This window comes from Dromaius novaehollandiae, chromosome 18 (assembly GCF_036370855.1).
Source record: "Dromaius novaehollandiae isolate bDroNov1 chromosome 18, bDroNov1.hap1, whole genome shotgun sequence".
Classification (NCBI taxonomy): Eukaryota; Metazoa; Chordata; class Aves; order Casuariiformes; family Dromaiidae; genus Dromaius; species Dromaius novaehollandiae.
Window position 1 is genome coordinate 9,906,193 of NC_088115.1, and position 25,713 is coordinate 9,931,905.

At 38.4% G+C, this 25,713-nt stretch overlaps 1 protein-coding gene across 1 annotated transcript; it reads left to right on the forward strand.

Annotated features, from left to right (window-relative positions):
- The first annotated feature begins 698 nt into the window (after positions 1-698).
- LUC7L3 (LUC7 like 3 pre-mRNA splicing factor) lies at positions 699-24,308 on the forward strand. The gene is given in 12 exon segments (XM_026098891.2): positions 699-921; positions 11,142-11,208; positions 12,117-12,156; positions 12,413-12,557; positions 13,721-13,795; positions 13,880-13,984; positions 15,494-15,655; positions 16,164-16,447; positions 16,960-17,120; positions 22,111-22,251; positions 22,357-22,494; positions 22,497-24,308. Coding segments are annotated over 12 exon segments (1,473 nt in total). The 5' UTR covers positions 699-822; the 3' UTR covers positions 22,553-24,308.
- The last annotated feature ends 1,405 nt before the right edge of the window (positions 24,309-25,713 follow it).

The window sequence follows — 25,713 nt, forward strand, 5'->3', positions numbered from 1 at the left end:
TTAAAACCGGAGAAATTATACGGAGTACAAACTGCGTACCCGTGTAACATGACTGCAAAACCCGAGGAGAGCGTCCCCGTGTTTGTGCAGTAACCAAGCCTGGGAGCTGGAACGAATCTACGCTTTCAGACCGCTGGTGACGAACTGGAGGGAATCCAAAAGTAGGTAATAAAAATTAGGAGAGTCGTTAAAAAAAAAAAAAAACACGACCTGTGAGAAAAAGTTTTAAAGAACTGAGCTTGTTTAATGTAGGAAAAAGCAACATTAAGGAGACACGGGACTTCAAATATGCAAGATGTCTTTTCAACGGGAATGGTAATCAGTTATTCTCCGTCATTGAGTGGACAAGAAGTAACGGCCTGATACAACAGCGAGGGAGATTTAGGTTAGACATGAGGGATTACTTTTCCCCTCAAGCCACAGGGACGCTCAGGAGGGGCGCGGGAAGTGCCAGGGATGGGCCCGGCGCGCAGGACGGTCCCTCAGCCGCGGCCCGGCGCCTTCGCCGCCCTCCACGTCCCGCGTGTGAGGGACGTCGCTCCTCTCCCACCAGCACCGCCGCGTCCCCGGGTGAAGCCGCCGTTTTTTGGCTGCGCCACCGCCGCCATCGCGAGGGGAGCGGCGACCGCCCCCCGCGCAGCGCCGCCGCCGCCGGGCCGGGCCCGGGCTTCGCCAGGCCCCAGAGGCGGTTAGGCGGCGCGCGGTGCATTGTGGGCAGGGCGAGGAGCGGCGCCGCCATTTTGTCTCTGTCACTCCAGCCGCGGCGCGGTCGAGTCGGGGAGGAGAGGCGGCGGCGGCGCGGTATTCGGCCAGGAGGACACCATGATATCGGCCGCCCAGCTCCTAGATGAGCTTATGGGCCGGGATAGAAACCTGGCCCCGGATGAGAAGCGCAGCAACGTGCGGTGGGACCATGAGAGCGTGAGTGAAGCGGAGCCGCCTCTCTCCCTCCCTCCCCTCGCTCCCATCCCCCGCTGAGGGCCTGGGCTTTGTCGGCGCGACACGCGCCGCGGGTGGGGGTCCGCGACCTCCCGCGGCGGGGGAGCGAGGAGGCGCTGGGGGCTCGGCGGGAAGGTCCGCGGAGCTTTAGCGAGAGGAGCGGGCGGAGGCCGCGGTGGGGGCCCTTGGTGCGCGGCCCGGGGCTGCGGGGCTTCTGCATGGCGGCCGCGGGGCGGGCTAGGCCCGCGCCGTTGCGCGGGAACCTCGCTGAGCCTCCAGACGAGGAGGAGGAACTGGGTGGCCGGGAGGGAGGAGGATCCCGCCATGGCTTAGCTGTGCGAGAGGGCTTACGCTGTTTTCTGGCCTGATGGGAGGGGAGAGGCCTTGTGTTTGGGTTTCAGCGTAAGGGGGAGAGGCTGTGTTCGCCTTGGCGTGCGCTCCCGGTAGCGTCGACAAATGGTAGTCAGGGTTTCTGAGAGCTCTGTTGATGGCCGAGATCTCCCGCGGGGGGTGGGGGTGGGGGTTGTGAGGAGTTTTAGTGGAAGTCAGGTTTTCTTCTGAGTAGAAGCAAAATTTCTTGAGGCTTGCTGGGTTTTAGGAAGGGAGGTGAGACAGGCGTTAGTGGTTTGGAAGACAAGTTATCTCTGGATCCCTGCCTATTGGTGGAGAAAATGGGAGTATGCATTCATACTGACTTAAGTACCTGAAGGTTTTATCACAGTGAAGAACCAGGAGACTTTTGAAACAGAGGATTTTGTGACGTAAAAACTTGATTCCTTCTGTACTTTCCCAAAGCTTACCTACCATGCTTCCGGGGCAGGGGGTAAACCTAAGCAGTATTACTGTTATTTTGTTGTACTTGGATATTTTTTGTCAGTGTGGTGATAACATCCATCCTCTGTGTTAAACTGTTCAAAAAGAAGAGGATTTTGTTTTATTACTTTGGAGTGGTATTTCTCCCCAAGAATAGTTAAATTTTAGTGAATATTAACTTCTAGTGACATCCATTGTAGTGATATTGGAACTTATTTCACAAAAAATCAGTAGTAGTAACAAAGTTCCCATAGCTAGTCTCCTTGGGAGAGTTGAAAACTCTGAAATGCTGTTCCCTACCCCATGGTGTATGTTTGTGCTATGCTGTATGTTAAGTGAAGGACAGTGTCACAGTTCAGATAAGACAGTTCACTTATCTTCTGTGTGATGGGAATTGTTGTGGCTAAAGCTGCAGGAAAGCATTTAGTTTAAATGTGTAGTGCTCCTCCTTTAGCATTTTCTTCATGTTATTAAGTTGGGAGGCAGGAGAAACACTTGCTTTTGGCTTTTTTAGCTTGTTTCTGAATCACCAAATTGGGAATTTCCCATTTTCAAGCAAGAGTGACTTCATTTTAGAGCTGGCTAAAGCAAGTTTTAACTTGTCTCAGAGTAGAACACATCAGGACAAATAACTGTCTTGCCCTAAGTTTTGCAAATCCAAGTAATTTTTAATTCTCCTTTAAAAAATGCTGTTATATAGGTAAGCTATTTATGTCAGGAGAAATTCATGAGCTCAGGATTTTTTTTATGGAATTCTTAGTGTCTTTTCAGACTTCTCTTAAGTAATATTATTCAGTTAGGTGTTCATTTGCACGTTTTCTTTTGATTCTGAGCTCTAAATAGAAAGGAGTTGTTTAACCCTAGAAGTAGAAAGTAAATGGCTTCAGCTATATCTGTGCAGATTGAGGAGATAAGGGATTTGTTTTGTTTTATTTCTTAAGATGAGAAGGAATTTTTGCCTCATTCTCTTTAGTTGAGTTAAGATGACTTAATCCTCAATTTAACATTGAAAAATAAGCTTGTTTAAAGTGTGTGACTAAAACCATAGGAATATGTCTCTAAGATGCTGTTGAATTTCGTTGTTTCAGAAACAGTGCCGTGTCTCTTCTTCCCGGTCCTCCCTTGACAATTTCGAAAGGGGAGAGCTGTCTCTGTGCCTGTTGAGGCCAATAGGGGCTTAGAGTTGATCCTTCAGCCTAGGAGGAAATGTTGCCATGTTCATTCCACTTCCTTTCATTTGTGAAGTTATATGAGCATCATTAAATGCAACCTTTTTGAAAGGAATATTATCATAAATTCCTATAGTCAGTTGACTAGTTCAGAACAAAAGCTTTCCCCTGTTAAAACACAGAAATGTATTTTACTTTCAGCTTAAATTTATGCATCAACTAAGGTTAAGTTTGTAATGCTAATATGTTTTAGAAGTCAGGAAATGCAGATAAGGTTCAAATAGCAACATTAATTTGTCTGTTTATTGTTTTCTTTTTCTGGTTAAATGTATATGCAAGTGTTGTCACTTGTAAAATTATACCTCTTATCAACACAAAGCCTTTTTCAATGTGAGCCTGTTGGACTCTCATACCAAAATTTAAGACTTTTCAGGGTTTCATAATTTTTAGATGTGGAAGGTTATCAAAACAAGCTCGTTCCTGTTTATCATTTGTAAATTACATTTAGATGGATGTCAAAACTTCTGTGGAAGATAGTGTGAAATACACAATAGAAATAGATTTTTGTGAAGCTGTGGAAGCAGAGTGCATGTTAGCTGGGCGTTTATTCTGTTTTAATGAAAAACGTGATGATCATCCTGTATTGTAAAGCCTGTTGTAGAGCTTAAGTTTTTATTTTAAACTTTGAGTGACGCCCATAATCATAAAAAATTGAAATCCCAATTGCTGTATATTTCAGTCTTGCAATATATCCTGAGGTGATCAGTTTTAAGTTTGGCATAAAGGCTTTTTGTTTTGTATACAGAAGGAAGTATTAGTTAGATCTTGCACATTTTAATCTACTTTCTGCTTACTGTAATGTCGGTAGGTAAAGTGTGTTTCTGGAACAGTAGCTTCAGAACTTTATTAGTTCACGTATTCCTGCTTATTATGCTGCCTTTTCACCTCAAAACAAGTTCATGTGCAACCAGTAGTATTCTTTAAGAGTTTCCAGACTGTCCTGTAGTATAGATAGTCAATGCTTGGTGTTCTTGTGCTTAGTAGAGTGGTCTGAGATTGTAATGGTTCTTTCAAGAAAAACGCAGCGTTATCAGAAAGTGGGGAGAGATGGAGAAGAGTTATGGACAAATGGCTGTGAGCAGTTATCCCTAGTAGGGATGCAGTTTCTCAAAATGTAAATTTTGTATTTAAAATAGGATTTAATGCTATTAGCTATTTACTGTAAGAGTTGTGTACTACTTTAGTGCCAGAAGACCTAATTTGGTCTTTGTATTTATGTATTCATTATTCCATTATCATTTTCATACATTATCTACTATCTAGCCTGTGTTGTCCCTCCAATAACCTCCATCTGTTGGTATCTGTTTCCTCTGGAAGCTCATCAAATGTAATCCTTATTTTCTGATTCCCTGTCCCTTAACAGACGTCTATTCTGACACTCTTGCAAACCAGAATGGTGGTTTGTTTTGTTTTGTTTTTTTCCTTTCATAAGGCTAAAATAAGTGAGACAGTCACGTTGCAGGAACTGGTATGTTGACTGGTTTGTGTTTAGAATCTTAGCACTTAATTTTCTTTTGGGGGGGCGGAAAGAGCTGTAATATTAGGTGTTTCAGGGTTTTTTGGCAGAGTATTACTAATGGGAAGGTTATCTTGAAGGGTGTGATGGGGGCTTAGGTTTTTTGGTTGGGGGACGTTGCTCATAAAATGCGTCTGGTGCATATGAACTGTAAAGACTTCATAGCACTTCTGTATCTGAAGGAGTTTTCTAGCTTTTGGAATATAGGCTACAAGCTGCTGGACGCTATTCTCAGCCTCCCTTTCATGTAGGGCTTGTCTGCATAAAGAGTTTTCTTATAGAATTGTATATTAAAGCTATACCTCTCCATCAGTAAAAAATTTCTTACTGCAGGATAGGAGCATGTTAACTAAGAAATATTAATAGTATAGAACTGTTAACAGTTTCTTTACATAGGAAACACTTTAATTAGCTCATAACTAGAGTAGCTGGCCAGCCTGCTTATTTGCCAGCTTTAAAGTGGGAAATACTACTTGACCACCTCAGATTTTGAGGATCAGTAAATTCGAGATGATGAAATGGAAAGTTCCAAGTGTCTGGCTGGGTTCCTGTCTAATGTCTTATTGAAATGCGAGCTGTAAGGGCTTTGACACACAAGCTATGGCTAATCCTGCTGTAACAGTTTTGACAGTAACATCCCTCTCTGTCCCATCTTCTTGGTAGCAGGGTCATCAGAATAATTTGGCAGAAAAGAATGAGGTTGCTTATCTACATGTGTAAATGTCCATCCTAAATTGCTTGTTGCTCTGTTTCTGTGAGCATAGAATGTATTTCCATTACTTCTGACTTGCGCTAAGTGCAGAGTCTGATAAGCTATTGTATGATAGATGCTATTTGAAGCACATCACCTCTGTTTCAGTCCTTTAATGGCTCTGTGATTCTTCAGCCATTTCTTTGCCCCTTCCTAGTCTTACTCATCGCTAACAACCTAAGACCAACTGTAAGTGCAGCTGACTACAACTGTCAGGGCAGCTGTACCACAAGGTTAAACTAATTGAGAACCATAACTTTTGGAATAGCTGCAAGAGTCTCTCAAGTAATGCTTTTCTGTTGCAGCAAAATCAGTTTAAGAGCATAATGAAATAGGTGTGAGAGAGGGAGAAAATTGCTCCAGAAACAATATTCTAAACCAGTCTAACTTAAGGATTTCTCTGCAGACTGCCCCTTAGGAGAGAATGCTAAGGAATTCACTAGATACTGTTGTATCCAGAGCTGGCTAGGAGAGAATTATTGCAAATTCTTAGTGATTTTATAGGGAATGTGATGTACACAAGTATAAGCTGCGTATTGTATTGTGTATTATTGATATGTATTGATCACTATAGATCTTAGCTGCAACAGTCAGCTGATAAGCGGCTTTTCTTAGCAGTTTTTCATATTTTTCATTGTCATTCTTTTCCCTGTGATAACTTTCCCTTTACTCCTTTTGTTGTTGTTTCAAAGCTGTTGCTGTCTGTTATATACACCTTTTGAGCTAATAGCTACACATGAAAGCTTTCTACAACTTCCTTTCAGCATAATATGGTCAAACTATTATTATTGTGCTTTCTGTCGAAGTGCAATGTCTTAGAAAATTCTTTAATCCATCCATGAAATTTCTCTTGGGAAGTGCCTTTTCACTGGCCTTAATACTTGGATATAAGGATGAGAAAGGGAAAGGGAGGAGACAAAGAATGTAGAAAGAAATAAAAAATAATATTCCCATTGACTGGCACAGGAGTTTGTCCCAGAAACTGGTCTCTTGAAATAATTTGATGTTAAAACAAGAGGTGTTGCAGCTTTCTGAGACAAAACAAGAATCTGAAACTGGACTTTGTCAATCATTGTCTCCTCGCTTCCCCAAAAGAAAAAATTCTCTGATCTTGCTTTTCACAAATGTGTGTAAATTAACTATTTTTGCTTCAGGTAACTGATCTTCCTCCCCATATAGTTAACTACTTCAGGACTCCTAGTAATGATTGATTGCTCTTTGAAAAAAAACAGTTCTTTTTAGTTATCTCACTGAAAATGCATGTGTTCCTCATTTCTCTTGACTCTGATAAAGGACAAGGCCTTGCATCTGATACATTAATTCACAAAAAGAGCAGCTGTTATGTGTGGGAGAGAGTAGGTGAATTTCCGTATGTAAAAAAATATTTTTATTAAGAAGCTATATGATTAAACCAGCCATTGTTGAATCAAGGTGCTGCTAGATTTCTTCATTTAAACTGGCGTTGCTTCTTAACCTGCTGAAGAGTCTGATTATAAAATATTTACATAGTAAAGGAAGGTGGGGTTGTTTTCCCTCTCTTGCCAATGTCTTGTAACTCCTGAAGTGCGAAAGTCTGAAGTACAGTGCTAGAATCAAGACAGGGCTTTCCAGAGCAAGCAGCTCTTAACTTGAAGTGTCTCAAAGGGGAAGGTTGTCTTGCTCTCTCAAATGAGAAGAGTTAAAGAAATGAATTCCTTTTTTTCTGTAAAACTCTTGAATGTATGATAGCATCATAATCAGAAATGCATTTTGTTGAATATAGATAAATTCAAAACTGACTTTCCGAGTAGTTGAAGACTCTGTTAGTAAACAGATAAACCTGCTGAAACTTGTCAGCTTCAGACATGTACAGTCAAGATATTACTTGTTTGTTATGTACTACTTGCTTGAAGGAAAATTTTCCAGAAGTCATTTTTCCTCTTGCTCTGTCTACACCTAACTTGGTTTATTGAGCTGCTTTCAGATGCATGCTTACTTTGGTTGTCTTGTTTTGTAAGTATTCTTGATAAATTGCTTAGGAGAGTGAGCTTGGGTGTTCTTAAGGCCTGCTGGCAAACACCTTGCAGGTAATTCTCAGTGTCTATAAAGACGGGTAAGTCTGTCCCTAAGCACCGTTCACTAAGAGGTCTAACTCATTATAAGGTGCTGAATTTTTGTCATTTGTTCTGGAGAGCTCTGGCACTTGAGGTTTGGCCTTGAAACTGCAGGACTTAATTTTCTCATCACAGATGAAACCTGCATGATTAGGTGTTGTACCATTATGTTTGCAGTGATGTCTAGTTGTAGGGAGACTCAGTCAGCTTTGCTTGTGCAACTTCTCAAGATGCTTCCTGTTCTGGATCATTCAATCTAATATAGCATCCGTTGTCACTGTAACTCATTTGGGAAAGTTTGTGTAGTTGTTTGGGTTTTTTGGTTCTCTCCAGGAATTAAGTGTTTTCTGTGGGCAGAACTTGAAGCAGGTGAAAAGAAAAGTCAGGCAGCTGTAAGGTTGTCTTCAGAATATATCTGCCTTTTTAAGTCTACAGTCCATCAGTTTTATTTGTACTGCAGATATTCCCAATGTATGTTCATATTTTTCAGATAAATGCCTTTTCTTCTTGTTTGATAAGTATTATTGTTTATGCCCTATATAGCTTTTCGATGGCACAAAGATAATAAAATTTTAATTATTGGTTGTTGACATACGCAAACCTTTAGTTCTAGGTTTCTCACTTTTTTGCTATGGCATTGTTCTGTAGAAATGATACAGTGACATCACAAGAATACAACACCTGAACTATAGCCTTTTGATTTTTCTCTCCTTGTTTTCGAAATGAGTTGAGTCAATATGATCACACTACATTTAATATAAAATGTTTGTCCGGGTTGTAATTTAACTGACTTAAAAATAAATCCAAACTAACTTACTTTAAACAGCTCTTTTCTCAAAAAACTGTAGCTCATGTTCCAGTCTTTTATTGTGTTTGCCCTTTTTGTTTCTCCGGTAGGATTTCTGGATAAAATTAGGCAGATGTAAGAGGAAAAATAAGGAGAGAAAGGAGGAGGGATTTTTTTTTTAAGGTCATTTTGAAAGAAAATGTATGCGTAATTTTGAAAATCAAACTGTTTGAGGAGAGGCCTGCTGTATTACATACTCATTTCATGTTATTTTGGAGAAACTTAAGATGAAACTGGAGCTGCTTCAGAAAAAACAGTTGCAAACTGAGCTAGATGGGCATGGATCATGTCTGCTGAATCCATCTTTATCTTTCCTCATTACAATAGGAAAGGTGGAAAAGTACTAAAAAATAAAGACAGTGAATGTGGGAAAACTAGCCTTATCCCAGAAAAAAAGTGTTTCCTTTTTTTTTTTACCCTGGAAACGCTGAAGGACTTGGGGAGGTAACCACATCATTCCACTGTTGAGACAGCAATTGTGTTGGATAAGATACTAATGTACACTTAAAGCTTGTTTTCCCTGCATTGTTACTTTCACATATAGCCTAGGTCTTGTTCCTTCCCTGAGATTCTTCTCATTCGTGAAAATCTCTCTAGAGCAAAGTGGGGCTTAATCCCAGCTTAATCTTATTTTAAGATGGCTGCCTCTCAAAGGATATAAATTGAAGATTGACTGCTTCTGACTCTCAAGCTAGTAATGTAGTAGTAGTAATAGAATTACTTTACTAATTTGGTTGCACTGATCAGGGTTTTTGTTCTTCAGTGTAGCTGCCATCCCTCAAACTTGACTAGTTGTAGGGGACTTAGCTGGAGTGCAGGTAGTTTGAACTGACTCTTCATTGAAGATGTCACTTCCTTATCAGTACGATCAGGATTTCAGAAGTCAGAGGAAGCTTAATATACTTTAACTACACTTTTTCCTTCTATGCTAAAGAGGTAGTCCCCCCTCCCCTCCCCTCCCCTCCCCTCCCTGGCCTGTCTTGCTGTAGTTCTCTGCTGATTCTCAGTCTTTGCAAATTTGGGGAAAAGTGCATGTTAATTGCAAGCCCTAACTATAGTGTTTTGAGATAAGGTCCTGTGCTTAATCGCGTAAGAAGATTCTTTACCAATTAGGCCTGAGACAGTTTTAGGCCTGAGACAGTTTACTGTTGGTTAACTGTCCTATATGTTTGTGTTTGATCAATATTGTTGCTTTTTTCCAAAAAATAATAAATACTTCTTACTTTTACTTTCTGAGTAGGGTTATGTTTATAAAAATGGTACTTCACTCAACATTCTGCTTAATTTAGTGCCACAATGTCCTGACTTGAATCACAGGACCAGTGTTCTTATTATATAATAAATCAGATATGTTTTTTTTTCATATGTGTAGGTTAATCAGTTTTTCAGTCATAGAAACCTTACTTGTGTTTCTGTGTAATCCATAAAGTAGTCAGTCCGCTTTTAACTTCCATAGCCTGATTTGCAGCCTGGCAGTTAAAATGGAAAAAAAATAAATCGGATTGAGCTAATTTAAACAACTGGTGTCACTGGCATTTTAGTGAGGTGGTTCGTGTGGGATAAGTTTTGGGTGTCTCTTCCCCGCCCTTACTTGTTAAAATACTTATGAAGTGTATTTTAGGAAATAATATGTGATGAATCTTTTGTGGACATTATGTTCTTTCTTAGAATTTGTTAGTTAGTTCTTTTCCAGTAATTATTTGCTTGTATTAGAATAATTGTAGGGACTAGGTTGTAACATACAGTAGCAATTATCGTAACTGATTTGTCAAATATATTAAAAGTCTGTGTAACATAAAACAGATGTCAGAAGAATGTACAGGCTAGTCTTTGATTAACACTTAAGCTATTTTAAGTTAATGACAATCAGCTTCAGGAGAAAGCTCCAGTGAAGAATTAATTATTTAGGATTGCTTGTGAAATTAAGGGAGGATATATTTCTGATTTTATGGAAATATTTCTGTGTTTATGAAGTTCAAGAACAGACCAACTTGATCAGCTAAAATGGTATTCATGGGTGAAGGTGAATAACCTTGTTAATAAAAGCTATCTTTATCCCATATATTAACTAGCTCTTGGCTAGATTACTCTTTTTTTTTTTTTTTTTTTTTTTTTCTTCTCTCCTAATATCCTGCTGGTGTTTTCCTGTTGTTAAATCTGAATTGCTACTGTAAAAAAAGGGTATGTAGAAATGAAACAAACCCTTTCCAGTTGGCAGGAAATCAGGATAAAATGAACATTTTCTGTCTGCCTTAGGAGGTAAACAACATCTCTTTGCACATCATTCTTAAAGTAGGAATTTAAAAAATATTGTAACGAGATACAGAAAAGCTTTTGGATAGTGTCCTGCGTATTCCGAAGTCTTAATTGACATCAGAATCTGCCCCCCTTGAGGCACTACTTTTAGGTGTGAATCCTGATGTCTCCTTTACTCCAAATGAGTAGCGTTGAAGGAGTGTAAGCTGAACACAAAGTCATTATAGACAAGCTAAGAAGAATTTGTTTTCATGGTTTCATGGCAGAGTTTCTCGTCTCTTATAGGTTTACTGAGAAATTCTTTAACCGTGAAAATTTTCTTAAATGATCCAATCAGGTTATGTTTCTTGGGGAAATAGCAAATAGGGTATTGCAGTTACAAACAGATGACATGTTACTGCAGTCTTAAATACTTAACAGCAAAAGAAAGAAATACCATATATTGCAATGGAAAGTAAGATTTTTGGTGTTTTGTCGTCAGGGTGTGCCTTAGAGCATTTGCTGTCACTGTGTTACAACACACAGATAGGGGTGTATGTGCGTAAAATTTCCAGAAAATTTGCAGAATGTGTGTTTTATGCTGTGTTTCAGAAGATAGATGTGATTACCTAAAATTGCCAATTCATGGAGAGAAAAATGATGCCTGTTTTTTCTTTTTTTCTTTTTTTGTTTTTGTTTTTTCCTTCTGCTCCGTCAGGTTTGTAAATACTACCTTTGTGGGTTTTGCCCAGCTGAATTATTTACAAATACCCGTTCTGATTTAGGTAAGTATGTAAGTTTTGCAGTTTTTATTCACATACATGTGATCACAATTGAGCTTTTACTTAGTAAATTGCATTCTTACTGTTTTATGCTCTCTCATAACACTTCAAAAATAGGCTTGTTTAGGATTACCAGTGATTAAATAAATGTAATATGAGCAACATTTATTCTAAATCCTACTTCCCTAAGTCGAAAAAAAAATTTTTTTTCTTAGAGAATAAGCTAAATTCTTGGGCATGGGTGGTATCTTCCTCCAGAAGTGTTGTCTTCTAGTTTGTTTTATGCTTCCTGGTTGGGTTTTAAGCACAAAAGTGTATACTCACACTAAAATAAGTTAATTGGTTTAGGCACTCTTTTACTGTAATTGTTATTACTTAAGGCCTTTCCTAAATTCCTAGTTGTTTTCAAGCTTTGGTATGTGAGCAACTTAAGTAGTTTCAAAAAGGTAATTAGGAAAAACAGGCTTATTGTTTTAGTGTTAAATTCCTAGTCCATAGAAGAGTTTTATAGATAGCGAAGGTGGGGGAATTTTAACATTACTGCCCTTCATGAACACAGACCACGTACCTCCTAATTTTACTTCTAAGGTAAACATTTTAATTACCCAGTTCCAAAAAATAATGTCTGGAGCTTAACAAAATGCTTGTTGAAACTACCCCTGCGCCCCTCTCCCCCCAAAATCTCTCCATGTTGACGTTCCTTTTCTTCTACCTATCTTTCAAACTCTAAACAAAGCAAGCAGAAATGCAGGTGTAGAAAGCCAGACTTAATGTGATTAGTTTCACCCTTGAAGTTGTTCTCTGGGAAATGTGTAAAACTCTGCTCAATCGTGATGCACAAACAAATGCTGATGGAGCATGAATATGGCATTCAAGAATGCAAACTTAAGCTTTTTGTGTGGTCTTTTTAGGTCCTTGTGAAAAAATTCATGATGAAAATCTACGTAAACAGTAAGTATTTTGGTTGCTGTGTTAATGCAGATAGCATTTTTAGTACACTTGAAATTTCCTAAAAGCCACAAAAACATGGAAGCCATGAGAAATTAATTGCTTTATTGATTTACATAAAAGTTTATTTAATTTATAATGTTCTGTTACCTTAAGCAGTAATTTGTAACACTGCAATTTTCACATTATTTAGTTTCGTATGTTTTGCAGTCACATGAGCTTTCACTTCAAAAAATAAATAAATAAATTGTTTTACCAGGTATGAGAAGAGCTCTCGTTTTATGAAAGTGGGCTATGAAAGAGACTTCTTACGCTATTTACAAAGCTTACTTGCAGAAGTAGAACGCAGAATTCGAAGAGGCCATGCTCGTTTGGCGCTGTCACAGAATCAGCAGTCTTCGGGGGTGAGTCTAGAAGAATCACTAGGGAAAATAATTTTTTCTCTAGATAGTATCTCCATGTTCTGTTTACCTAGCTTCATCAGGTAAAATGTATTTTTTTTCCAGAAGATTCCCATTAGATAAGACTCTCATTTGTTAGCCAGCAGATTGTATCCAGCCCTAACGGACAAGCCAAGTGGTCGCACAGTTAGCAAGAGTCCCTCCCTGCTCTCTCCATCCCAGTCTCCTCAGAATAAGTATGTGCTCACCTCTCTGGAACAGTTAATTCTGTCCCGTGCTGTCCATCCCCCATTACTTCAGTTAAGCTTCGCTCCTTTGGTTGCAATTCTTCTTTCTCTCCAGTGTTAAGGAGAGTACAGTGATGTTACTGAAGTAGGTAAGTACTGGGTCTTTCAGCAAAGGTTTAAAAAAGGAAGGAATACCTCTATGCAGCTTTTCTCAGTGCTGTACTCTAGACAGCTGTTAATGAGAAGTTTCACCTGACTGGGAAAAACTTTTTTTACATCTTCACCTGCTTTTTCTTGTCCCAGGGTTGATTAATCTTTGGAACAGTGACTGTGGCCCCTGCTGTGCAAGTTTCCTGCCTGCCAGTGTAGTCTTGCTCCTCCTCTTTGCCCCAATTATTATTCTGTGCAAAGTGCACTTCCTTCAGAAGGAGCTGTGGAAAGTATCCTCGGTTGAAAGCTGTGGAGTAGGGCACGTAAACTGTCTATTCAGGCAGTGTATGGAGAGGATACCACTAACAAATATATTTGGAAGAAATGAGTCTTCAGGCATTTATTCTAAAAAGCTAGATTTCTGCACCTAAGGCGCTTCCAAATCATACTTGAATATCTGTAAAGATGTGTGATAATGAATGGCAGTCTGGGACTTGGAATTTAGGTATCTCCTCTTCTGTGGCTCAGGGACTTGGAATGTTTTTGTTGGTTTAGACTGAATTGGTGTGAATGGAATTTGCTCCATTCAGCAAGAGTGGAGTAGACTGATGAGGGGTGTTTATGGTAACTAGACTACTAGTAGGTATTTATGGGAGAAGAGACAGGAGGAGGTTATTCCCAGTGTCTCTGGAAGGTGAAAATATATACCCCTGTGTGTGGGTGTGTGAGAGAGAGTATGAGAAAGTTGTTGTAACTGAAAAAACGTGACACTCTGATAATGTTCAGCAGGCAGCTGGGCCAACTGGTAAAAATGAAGAGAAGATTCAAGTGTTAACTGACAAAATCGATGTACTTCTACAACAGGTAAGTTTTACCTGCTGTAACATAGAGATTTCTTCCTTTCATTATTTGACTAAAAGTTATAATAGTTTTTTTATTGCTCTTTAGATCGAGGAACTAGGTTCAGAAGGGAAGGTGGAAGAGGCACAAGGAATGATGAAACTTGTTGAACAGTTAAAAGAAGAGAGAGAATTGCTGAGGTCTACAACTTCAGTAAGTAATGTGTTTGCAGTTCTGTTAATCTTATCTCAGAACTTAGTGCAGCAGTACTCTTAATCACCTTGTCCTTACATTGAAGACGTGTGTGTATGCAGAATTTATTAGAAAATAGCGACACTTAAATGAAAGTGTTAATCCAGTGTGTCAGCTGAGTATGCTGCCATGAGAGGTTTACACACAAATTATGAAATTATTTATACAGCAGTCTTGGAGCTGGTTTTGCAGTTTATTCTATTTCAGGTGCTGGTTACATGTCGTAATGTAGCCTCCACAACATACTATTTCACTGAATTATAAAATCTGACTGTAACAGAAACCCCGTGTGTTAGAACTAGTACTCTGCAATATTGGAGTTATCCTAGAATATTTCAGGTGTTTAACTGGTATTTTTCTATGCTAATAATTACTGGTGACTTGGACACATGTATCTTGAAACTTAAATACATTTTGTAGGGCTTTCTATCCTTCTACAATTTTTTTTTCCTTCTCATTCCCCATTATGTGGAAACTTCTCACCTGCTTCTCTCCCCCCCGCCCCCCCACCTCCATATATCCTTCTTTCTTTTGTGCTTCTGGTTTAAGCTTTGACATCTTAAAATTAAAGGTAGCTGACACCTTTTGATTGTTTTCTGCAGGTATCACTTGTACCACAAGCTTTTGCTGCATCAGATTGAATTTCAGTTTTAATTTCCGAAATGGCTTGCGTTTGCTAATTACTACTTAATGTTTCAAGAGATTGGAGGCAGGCATCTGTCTGACTTTGAACATACTATTAAACACTGAGATTCCATACTTAAACAGGAGCTCCTTTTTGTTGCCAGAAACTTGCTACTTAAAGTGCTTGCTTCAGTTTTTGAAGCTATCAAACTGTGTGGTTTTTTTTTGTTGTTGTTGCAAAGTCAAGAATGTCTTTTTCTTGCTAGATGACTAATGAACGTTGCATAGCAACAATCACTTGGGTTTAGGTTGTGATTTCAGTGTGTTTCTCAGTATGTCTGTTTCAACAGTCAACTGCTTTCACCACTGTCCTTTTAAGTAGAAGCCTGATGTTCCTTTTCATATTTCATCATGGGATATTGTAGGATTTTCATCCTTGAGACATATGCCATTGTTATTGTGCAGACGTTTTAGTCGGTCAGAGAATCCTCTCAAGAAAAAACTGATTTTTATTTCCCTTAATCCTAAGGCCCCAAGGAAATTGCAGATATGGCTAGATATGCCTTAAACCATGTTCCTCGCTGTGAAAGATTTTCTTGCGTTTTCTAAATGACTTTTCAGTAATTACTCGTGATTTACATAGAATAGGCATGCATAGCCTTTTTTTCCCTGTTCTTGTTAGTGGAGGTGATGCTCCAAAGTTGAAGCATGCAATTACAAATTTAAGCTTTCGGAAGTGGCCTAGGATTTGACAACAGTGACAATAAAATTCCAAACCTCTTTGCTGGCATCTGGCTAAAACTTTTTTTTTTTTTGCTTTGTTTTATCTAATACTTTCTTTTGCAGACAATTGAGAGCTTTGCAGCCCAAGAAAAGCAAATGGAAGTTTGCGAAGTTTGTGGAGCCTTTTTAATTGTAGGAGATGCACAGTCCAGAGTAGATGACCACTTGATGGGAAAGCAGCACATGGGTTATGCCAAAATAAAAGCTACTGTAGAAGATTTAAAAGTAAGCGTGTGTTTGGTTATTGAACATAAAAATTGGGTGGCATCTTTCTTCGGTAAAGAGAAGGCCGACCAGCAGACTCTTCTCAAATATGTGAAATATTCCAAAGATGGTACATAAAAAATAGACAGAATCAGATATATTGTGCATTTAGCATTATGCTTGCTCTGACATTTTTTTATTGTATGTGTTATAAGTTTAAGATCAGGTGGGAACTTTATGTGGCCTTTGTAAAGAATTGTAATGTGGGCCGCTTTCTTATGAAAGTTACTGGAAAAAAGTGTTCTCCGAGACAAAGGACTCCAGTTTCATCCCCTTGAACCAGGACTGTTCCAAGGGATTTCTGAAAATGCTTTTATGTAGGCTGTTCTTTGTTTGAGCATTAGGAAAAAGCAATTAAGTTTATATAACCTGAGGATGTGGAAGCTTAAGATTTCTAAAAACTAAGTTATGTTGAGTGATTTACCTTGAGTAATACTGATTTCTTCCCATGAACTTCCTTATTTTTAAGGAAAAGTTGCGAAAAAGAACAGAAGAACCTGACCGCGATGACAGGTTAAAAAAAGAGAAGCAAGAACGAGAAGAGAGAGAGAAAGAGAGGGAAAGGGAAAGAGAAGAGCGGGAAAGGAAGAGACGACGTGAAGAAGAAGAAAAGGAAAAAGAAAGGGCTCGTGATAGAGAGAGACGTAAAAGGAGTCGTTCTCGTAGTAGACATTCGAGCAGAACATCTGACAGAAGATGCAGCCGTTCAAGAGACCACAAAAGATCAAGAAGCAGAGAAAGAAGGCGAAGCAGGTACGTGAGAAAGTATTTTAATGTAATTTTTTTTAAAAATGCAAAATGCTGGGGGGACTTGATCTGTCAGTCACATCACTGATTTGTTAGCTCCACTGTTGTTTTTCTAAGTGTGAACATACTTTACTGGTTCTAAGGATAAGCAGGTTTTGCTGCATACTCCTTCTCTCTATTTCTGGAAGCAGATGAGAACACTGTGGTGGAAGTGGCCGTATGAAGTAGCTTTGAGTAGACACATGCTCCCAGAGAACAGGCTTGTGGTCCCTCACCCCCGCACATTGGACTTTAATTCATAAACTATGGTTGAATGCTTGAATAAATGAAGAAGGCAAAATAACGCCAGATCTTATGTCCAGAGAGATGCTTACATGCAGTATGCTAAGCCTTGTTTTAAATATATACTCTTTCTCTAAGTAATCTCTGTATTAAAACTTTAAATCAGTAGCAGTTTCTGCCTACTGAGTTAGACTATCAGCTGACATTGAAATATGCCAATTTTCTGTAAATGTTAGGAGTCGTGACCGAAGAAGAAGCAGAAGCCATGATAGATCAGAAAGAAAACATAGGTCTCGCAGTAGGGACAGAAGACGGTCAAAAAGTCGGGATCGAAAATCCTACAAGCACAGAAGCAAAAGCAGAGAGAGAGAACAAGACAGGAAGTCAAAAGAAAAAGGTATGTTTGTGTGAATACTGTTAACATCAAGTTCTGTAACTAATCTTTCCCTAGAGCCTCAAATGCTCCTAGTCTTTCAGTCAGGAACTGAAAGTTCTAAGCATCAATTCAGAACTGATCACATAAGCTGTATATGTTGCTATTAACTGATTTAAAGCAGTTCACTCTTTCATGTTATTGTTAATGCACACGTCCCACTGTCTACCTTTTTATTTGTTGTAGTATTTATTAAAAGCTTACTACTTTGTCCTCGAAGTAATGAGGATTTTGATGTATTTTAATACCTGTTGACTGTTACCTTTAGAAAAACACATGCACTGTAATCATTTTTTTCTTTTTTAACGAATGAATATCTTCTACCATTGGCATTATTTCTGTTATTATCCTTTGCTCGTATGAGTTCTGTGAGAGATTGATTGCTGGCTATTCCATAGCACCTGTTACTTTTCTGAGCTATCATGTTTCCTTTATTTTCCTTTAACAGTGCCTTAACTTTTCTTAATTTATTAATACCGACCAAGAAGGTAAATATTGCAGAATTTCTGTAATGTTTTAGGTTACAATTCCATGCCTCCCCCATCCCCCCTTCTTCCCCCTTGTTTTAAATGAAGTGAGATTTGCTTTGTCAGTGTTCAGGTGAGATCTCATAGGAATGCTGTATTAGTCCTTCACACTTTTATAGCAGTACATGCTGTGTACAGCAGCATTGATAGTGACTCAGTGTTTCATCAAAGACTGATGTTCAGATGCTTTACATTTAAGTAGGATTAAAGAGAGCTGCAGAGAGAACACTACAGATTCACATTCTGTGAAAAGACATTAATATTACTGTCATTGCTAAATTCCTACTTTGTCTTCTGAAACTTCTGGATGAATATAATGCTGACTTCTGACCTAAAAACTGCTGGTTTTGCTGGGGGTGCTGAGCAGTGTCCAGTCTGAAACGGCTGCCCCACTTCGTAATCAGAGCTGACTGTCAGTGATTGGGGAAGCGATTCCTTTATGTTTCTAAGGTACTTTTGAGGTTCTCTGGGATGAAAGGTGTTATGTGCATGTCTCTTGATTACATGAGCCTGTTTGCCCTACCTTTACTTTTTCCATGTTTCTCCAGCAGATTATTTCCCGAAATGTAGGTAATACTTCATGCGTTTTTCTTGCCCGACTTCCTTGGACCACTTCAATTTTTCTGGTTTATACTATGGTGCATCTTCAGTGTTGATTCTTCTCTTGTTTTGCTTTGTCCTTTTGAGGCAAGCGTGTTTTCTTTTTTTCTTTTTTTCTTTTTTGCTGCTTGCTTGTTGGCTGCAGCACTGATGTGTAGTATTAAACTCAGACCTAGTGTTGTAGCCTGTATCTGTCCTGTCGTTACTTTCTTGCTATCTGATATTGTGCCTTTTTTGCCTACTTTATGAATAGATTTCTGGTACTCTAGAGAAGAATGTCCTCTTCTATATTCTGTGTGTATCTATGCATATAAATGATTTCTTCAAATTTGGTCTATTTATTGAGCTTGTGGGTTCTCGGTTCTTTCCTGAATCCTTCCCTAAACATAGGATCTAGTGAACTTTCTTCAGCACCTAAATTTTTTTAGTTTTGACTTGACTGATTTCCCTGCTGGTCACTTTATTTGCTGCTTGCTACCTTCTCCCTCCAGAAATGAGAACAGTGAGGTGATGCTATGATCTATAACGAAACTTCAACATGGGAAAATAAGTTACTTTTTTGACTAAGTAATTATATCTAAAAATATGAATAGGCCTTGGAGCAGGATGGTAATGCTAAAGATGTATGTGTTTCTTCCTTCAGTGGGAAAATTTTAAAAACTGGGAAAAAAAAATCAGTATTTACCAAGCAAGCATTGAATTTCTATGATGAAGCTGTAAATGCGATTCCATCCTCATGTTTGTCTACAATGTCGCATGGCAGTTAGTTATGTAGATAGTTTTAGAGGTTCATATATTTGAGAAGTGATGTGGCTAGCTACCCAGTCTGCTGTTTGCACAGAAAGAAGTAATGTGGAGGTTAAGATTTAACTTGAATTAAGTTTACTGCTCCATTGAGAATATTTACTTCGGAAGCTAATTGTCTTTATATCTGTGATCGATTGCAATTATAAAAGTAAGCAGTAAAGGCCTGGCTGTAACTGCTTGTGGTAGTGCCTTTCATCTTGAAATCTCAAACTGCTTTATGAACATGGATCTAACAGGAATAAACAAGGCCCAGTTGCCCACAGTTGCCCAAGACTTGCTCACTGTTACACATTAAATCAATGCCATGCTTTTGAAATACAATTCAGAAGTCCTGGCTTCTTGTTTTCTAAATCCTGTGAAATACAGTGACTTTTAAGTTTGTAAGAAAAAAAATGTACGTTAAAAAAAAGATACTTAATTTCTGACTCGGATTTCAGGAGCAGAAGAAGTACTGCTAACCAGTATACTAGTTGAATATTAGTTTGATACAAATCAGCAGTATGCAACTATACTTCAAGTGAGCTAAATTTAGAATAGGTGGAATAAATGGTTGTAAAAAGAGATTGAAAACGTCTGTTTTGCACATACCTTCATGTCATGAAGGTTTAATACTGAAACCTACCACCAGGCCACTTTTACTTGGCTCTTTACTTTCCTTAATCTGGATTCATATACTTAAAAATAATTATATTTGTGGAGGTGTTTTCATGTTAGTGATTAAACCTCAGCAAATACTGTCAAAGCACCCAAACCCAAAGTAATATTTGATACATTTAATTTGCTGATTTTGCATTCTCTAAACAGTAGAACCACTTGCATTATCTTGATCAGAATTTTTATAGAATGTATCTCAATTGCCCACACATACTCAATCAGAAGAATGTGCATGTGTTTATTACTCAGAAAGCACAGTCAATACTATGTGATTATACCTAATAGATCACAGCTAAAATAATGTAAGCAGTGTGTCAAGAGCAAGCTAATCGTATGTGCTTCTAAAGAAATAATTATTGAATGAATATATAATGAAGGAACTTAACTGCTTGCAAATACTCCAAGAGTTGAAGGAAGTTCAGCTCGTTAGGCTGTTTGTTAACTACACTTGCTCAGTTCTACGTGGCAAACTCAAGGTTTGCTGTAGTAAAACTGTTTTTTAATTGAGATTTTTAGAAGTGTCATTTTTCATACCACAAGTTAATAGTAGCTTTTTTAATCTTCAACAAAATTATCCCTCCTGCCCAAATTCAAGATACAAACAAGACAAAACAAAATCCTGCACACTGCACATCCATAGGGCTATTAAGATCTACCATATCTACATAGGACAGAAGATAAGATTATTGGACTGACTACTAGTCCTCTGCGGGGAAACAAGACTACTATTCCTCAGTGGATCTACGTGTGCATCGGAGATACCTATAAGGCACAAAAAGAAGACTTTTTAACAAGGTTAGTTAGAGTGCAATCTACCTGCGGAGTTAAAAACTGAGGGCAGACAGATACAAAACTATTAGTTCTGCAGTTAGCTTTTTGACATCGCTGCGTGCTATGTCCAAGCACTATGCACTGGATGTGCTGTTTCTGATGAAACCTCAGCATTAGTGTTCCTTAGGCAGTTTACCTAATTCCTGTTTGGGGGCTTCACCCCTCCCTTGTATTAAAACAATAAAGTTGGAACGTTGCTTCTGTTTTTGAAGCTTAATTTCTACTTTCTGTCTTCTGAAGTATAGAAGTGTGTTATGCCAGTCTAGGTGATGTGTTATTTAAAATAGCTTTTTCAGAGTGTTTGATTTGTGTGTTTTTGTTTTGGGGATTTTTTTTTTCTTTTTTTAATTGCCCAGACAGCAGGGAGTAATCAGAGAAAGAGCGTGAATGTTGTTCTGTATGCTGACATCCAAGAGGTTGGTTTTTTGTTTTGTTTTGTTTGGGGGGGGTCTCCCAAATCTCTCTGCTGATCGTAGGTTGAATATTGGGGTGTGAAATAACATAGGAAGAATTGATATTTTTATTATATTTGCAATTACTGAACTTACAGATGAGGCACACAGCTATAATACTGAATGTTTTCCTTTCCGTGGAAATATTTTTTACTTCTGGCTTGCTTCCTTCTTTGAAGATTGAGGAAAAGATCAGTTTTTCAGCAGTGTAACCAACTCTTCAGTCACCAGACAACTTTCTAATTTGCGATGAAATTGTGGGGTCCTTCCCAACTTACTGTTCCTTTGCCTTTGGAAAACAGTGCTTTTATGTATCTTCCAAAATCTCTTCCCCAAGCTTTTCTATGAGTGAATTATAAATGACTACAATTGTTACAACTCTCAATTTTATAATTGAGAGTTAATATTAACAAACACACACCTCGGACAGCTTCTGCTACACTCTGTCCCAGTAATGTTCATTTTAATACTTATCTTGATACCTGCCTTTAAAGCTAACTATGGTTAATATTGTTCATTTCCTGAGTATTTGATTGTTTGGGGTTGGGTTGTTTTGGGAGGTTTTTCTTGTTTTCACTTGGCAAAGATTGATTTATTTGATAATGCGCTGACGCTTAGTCCCATCGCTCCTTTCTGAATCTCTTTTCAAGAGCCGTATTTAATGAGAATTGTATACCAAGGATGGCCATACACATCACAAAATAAACTTGGGGACAAAAAGAGTCCTAAGATGAGTAAGGAAGCCAGTAGCCATGCATCATTTATATATTTGCTTAACTTGTTTTTGACTGCCTTCCCTCCACTCCCCATTTGTGTATTTCAACAAACAGCTGAGTAGCTGACACTGTTAGGTCTGCCTTTTCTCCTCTTTTTTCCCCACCCTGTACTGTTCTTTTGGAATATTTTTGTACTCTGCCCAATCCAGCATGGTGGTCTCAAGCCTATTATTTCTATAACCTTTTGACGCTTACTATTTCTAATTGTTATAGAAAATAATTGTCCCATTTTATATGCTATATATCTCACATGTGCAATGTTTGTTTTTACTTTGAAATCCATGGTCAATGTCTTCTTTCATGGCAGAAAAGAGGGGCTCTGATGATAAAAAAAGTAGTATGAAGTCCAGTAGTCGAGAAAAACAGAGTGAAGACACAAATACAGACTCGAAGGAGAGTGATACTAAGAATGAGGTCAATGGGACCAGTGAAGACATTAAATCTGAAGGTGACACTCAGTCCAATTAAAACTGATCTGATATGACCTCAGATCAGACAGAGGTAAGTGCATTATTTCAAACTTTGATTAGGGCTTTTTGTTACTGTTTAACAGTGCAGCGTAAGTATGCACAGATGAAGATGGAACTAAGCCAAGTAAGAAGACATACTAAAGCACCTTCTGAAGGAAAAGACAGTGTAGTCCTGCAAAACATTTTGAGGTACATTGTTTTGTCTCAGCTATTTTGTAGCAGACTCGTGCCCCCATTAGTGTGCCTCTTTGGGACATATTTGTAATATCGTCACCATAGAAAAATTAATTATCCTTTTTTTATTTTTAGGGATTTTGTTATCGTTTTTTAAAAAGTTGAACTGTTTTTGTATTTAAGTCCATATTGTGTTGGTACATCAGCAGAAACTTTTGCTTTAATACTTAATATTTGAGGCACATGTTGGACTACTTTGTTTTTATATAAACTGCTAGTATTTCTTTGTCAAGGATGTTTCTAGTTTTTTTGCTTTATTGCCTTGCATTCTAATGCAGTTTGTTCTGTAACTCGAGAGCCAGTAGCATTGGATTGATGGAAGTGTAGGGTTTATGAATTATTGCAGCTGACTACCATACCTCACACAGCGTTGGTGTTGTGAGCGGCCCATGAAAAGCCAAATTAAAAATCAAGGATTCAGTCAAACTAAGCAGGTACTCATGCCAGGTACTCCTTTCTCTACCCACATCCATGTTTGAATGCTGTTGCCTGTAATCTTTAAGCTTACTGTTGTGTTTTTGATTTACAAGATAGTGAAAAGGACTTTTTGTGTATTGTGTGAATACTGTAAATCTGATGTTAACAGAATGGAATTTTCTTTCAACTGTATGTAGGGATGCAGTGCTGCCCAGAATTAGATATCTTTAAAGAGTTTAAAATGCAATAAACACTACATAATAATCGCCTTGTTACATTCAATGCAATTCAAGTCTTTAAGAGGTATGTGTTTAATATTTCCTACTGTGTAGGAGAATTTACAGTCAGCCATGGTACAGAGAAGTGGAATGGCTGATAACAGACTTCTAAGGCAAATGTAAATACAAAGGCAGATGCTACCAAATATTCATGGCAAGAATGTATGCTGAAAAATGATTTATTGGAAATAAAAGCTAAACATTAGGAAATACAAATGCCGTATTAAAAAAAAAAAAAAGTTTTTTTCCCCTCACTCTCGACCTAGCTTTCTTACTCTTACACAAACTACTTAGTTGTATTCCTGAAATAAGGAACTAACAATGGAGAGTACAGCTGATAAATGAGCTTGCAGCGTGTAAACTATTTTTATAGTTTCATTATTTATGCTAGGAGTTCTTAAGCACTTAATGTTGATCATTAAACCGTTAATACTACGTTATTGCTTCTAAAGCCAGTAATGTTCGATGTTGACATTTTTGTAGAGTTAAGATGACAGCTAACAACTGGGCCAGTATATAGTAATGGTAAATGAAATGCTTTTTACGTTGTCTAATTGTCTGTTTTCCCAAAATTTTGCATTATAGGACTACTACGTGAAGAGTCTGCGAAGACAGCGGAAGACAGCTTAAAATGAAGATCTGCTTTAAAATGAGGTGAAAGAAAGCTGTAGTGGCGTAGAAACATATAAAGTTCAGTTAGAATTTTTTTTATAAAAAGTAATTCAGGACTGGCGTTTCCTCCCAGAGTTCAGAAAGATGTGTTGATAGCACACGTGCTACTGAGAATAAAAGTCCTGTATCCTTTTTTTTTTCTTTAAGACTTTTTAAGATAAGAAACCAACATAACCTGAACACATGGCTTGCTCAGTGTTTAATTGCAAGTTTTCATTCTTGGACTTTAAAACACAAGAATAAATGTTTAGTATTTGTGTGAATCAAACTAAAATGAATCCCATTTTTACAACTAGGCTTATTCCTAGCTTCTTGATATATGAGAAATGGAAATAAAGTATCTTTGAATTTCTGTTACAAATTTGATTGTCTCTGTCATTGAACGTTTAATATTAAATAAGTTTCTTTCCTAATAAATCTACTTATGTCTTCAAGCTTAGTCCATTAATTTGGATGTTTAGTTTTTCTGTGGTGTTTGTTTTTTGGTGCCATCAGTTAGTGTTTTGTTTGAAGCTTGCTTTTCAGCAGTTAACTATTGGATTGTGTCCTCTAAGAAGTGCAGTTTAGGCTGCAATCAAAGAAAAAATTACAGAAATCTCACAGTGAAAACATAAGCCTTAGGCTTTTTAAAACCAGTTTAACTTATACAGTAATATAAAAAAGATGGTGCTGCTGAGGTTTGCTGTCAGACTGCACTTATTTGCATCCTAGTACCGGTTTCTAATATTTATTAAAAAGTGTGTGTAATAGCTAAGCATGTACAATTTGCATGTTACAGCATATAAAAGGGAAAACAAACATGTTATGCTTTTGTGTGAAGCTATACTGCAAGCAAATGTAGTTTTGCTGAATACAACAGTTCTCATTAGAGAACTCTCTGCAATGTATACGAGGCTGCATGAAGAAACAGTGAAGTATACTTCAGTGTTGTGGCCATAAGGCATTGAGTTCACATTAGAAAAACATCCTTCATATTAGTATTTAGGACTTGACCGCCCATGTAGCTGAGGTCATACGTGGACAAAGCACTATTGTAATGTGCTTGTGCTAATGTTGGTGTGCCTTGTGTCATCTGTTTGTGGAAATGCCTTCACAGAAGAGGTGCAGCTTCTTCCCTCTGGAGTGGAGTGCTGCTTTCTTGATTAACAGAGAAATTGTGTGCAGACAACCATGCTTCCTTCTTGCCTTTTGTCTTCCTAAAGCACATGCCTGTTTGGGGGCGCAGTGGAAGGAGACTGGGTTTTGGTGGTGGTGGTGGTGGTTTTTTTTTTTTTTTTTTTGGGGGGGGGGGTTGACCAAGATGAAAAATCCATGTAGATGGGAGGAGGTAAAATTATAGCAAAGTTCTAATAACAATAGTACACAAAGTCATTCTTTTTGAAATTTCAGTAGAACACATAATCAGCTATGGCCTGAATATATTACTTCTTTCAGTGGCCAAAATGTTTATCTTGCGTCTTCCATTCTATATAGTATTTGTTATAGTAGGAGCATTTTCCCTTCTTGTTAATTCTACGCAGGTATGAGTGATCAAACAAGGTACCTTGTAGTAGAGTTGGGCCAGGATTCAGATTGTCTGACACATCTAGTAGTGGAGTCTAGTGTGTGGGAGATGAAGGAAAACCTGATGCAAAAACCAGAGCAGCACCCCGGATGAGGGCCCGATAAAGCAGGCAGATAAGGCTGCCATTGCAGGATGGCGATCGTGGCCCCTCTGGGACAGGAGCGTGTTATCGATAGGTCTGGAATCGGACAGGCATCGATGCCGCTCGATAGGGAGAGCGATGGACATCGATTCCCTTTGATGGCTCCCAGGAGCAAAATCGGCCCGAGAGCGAA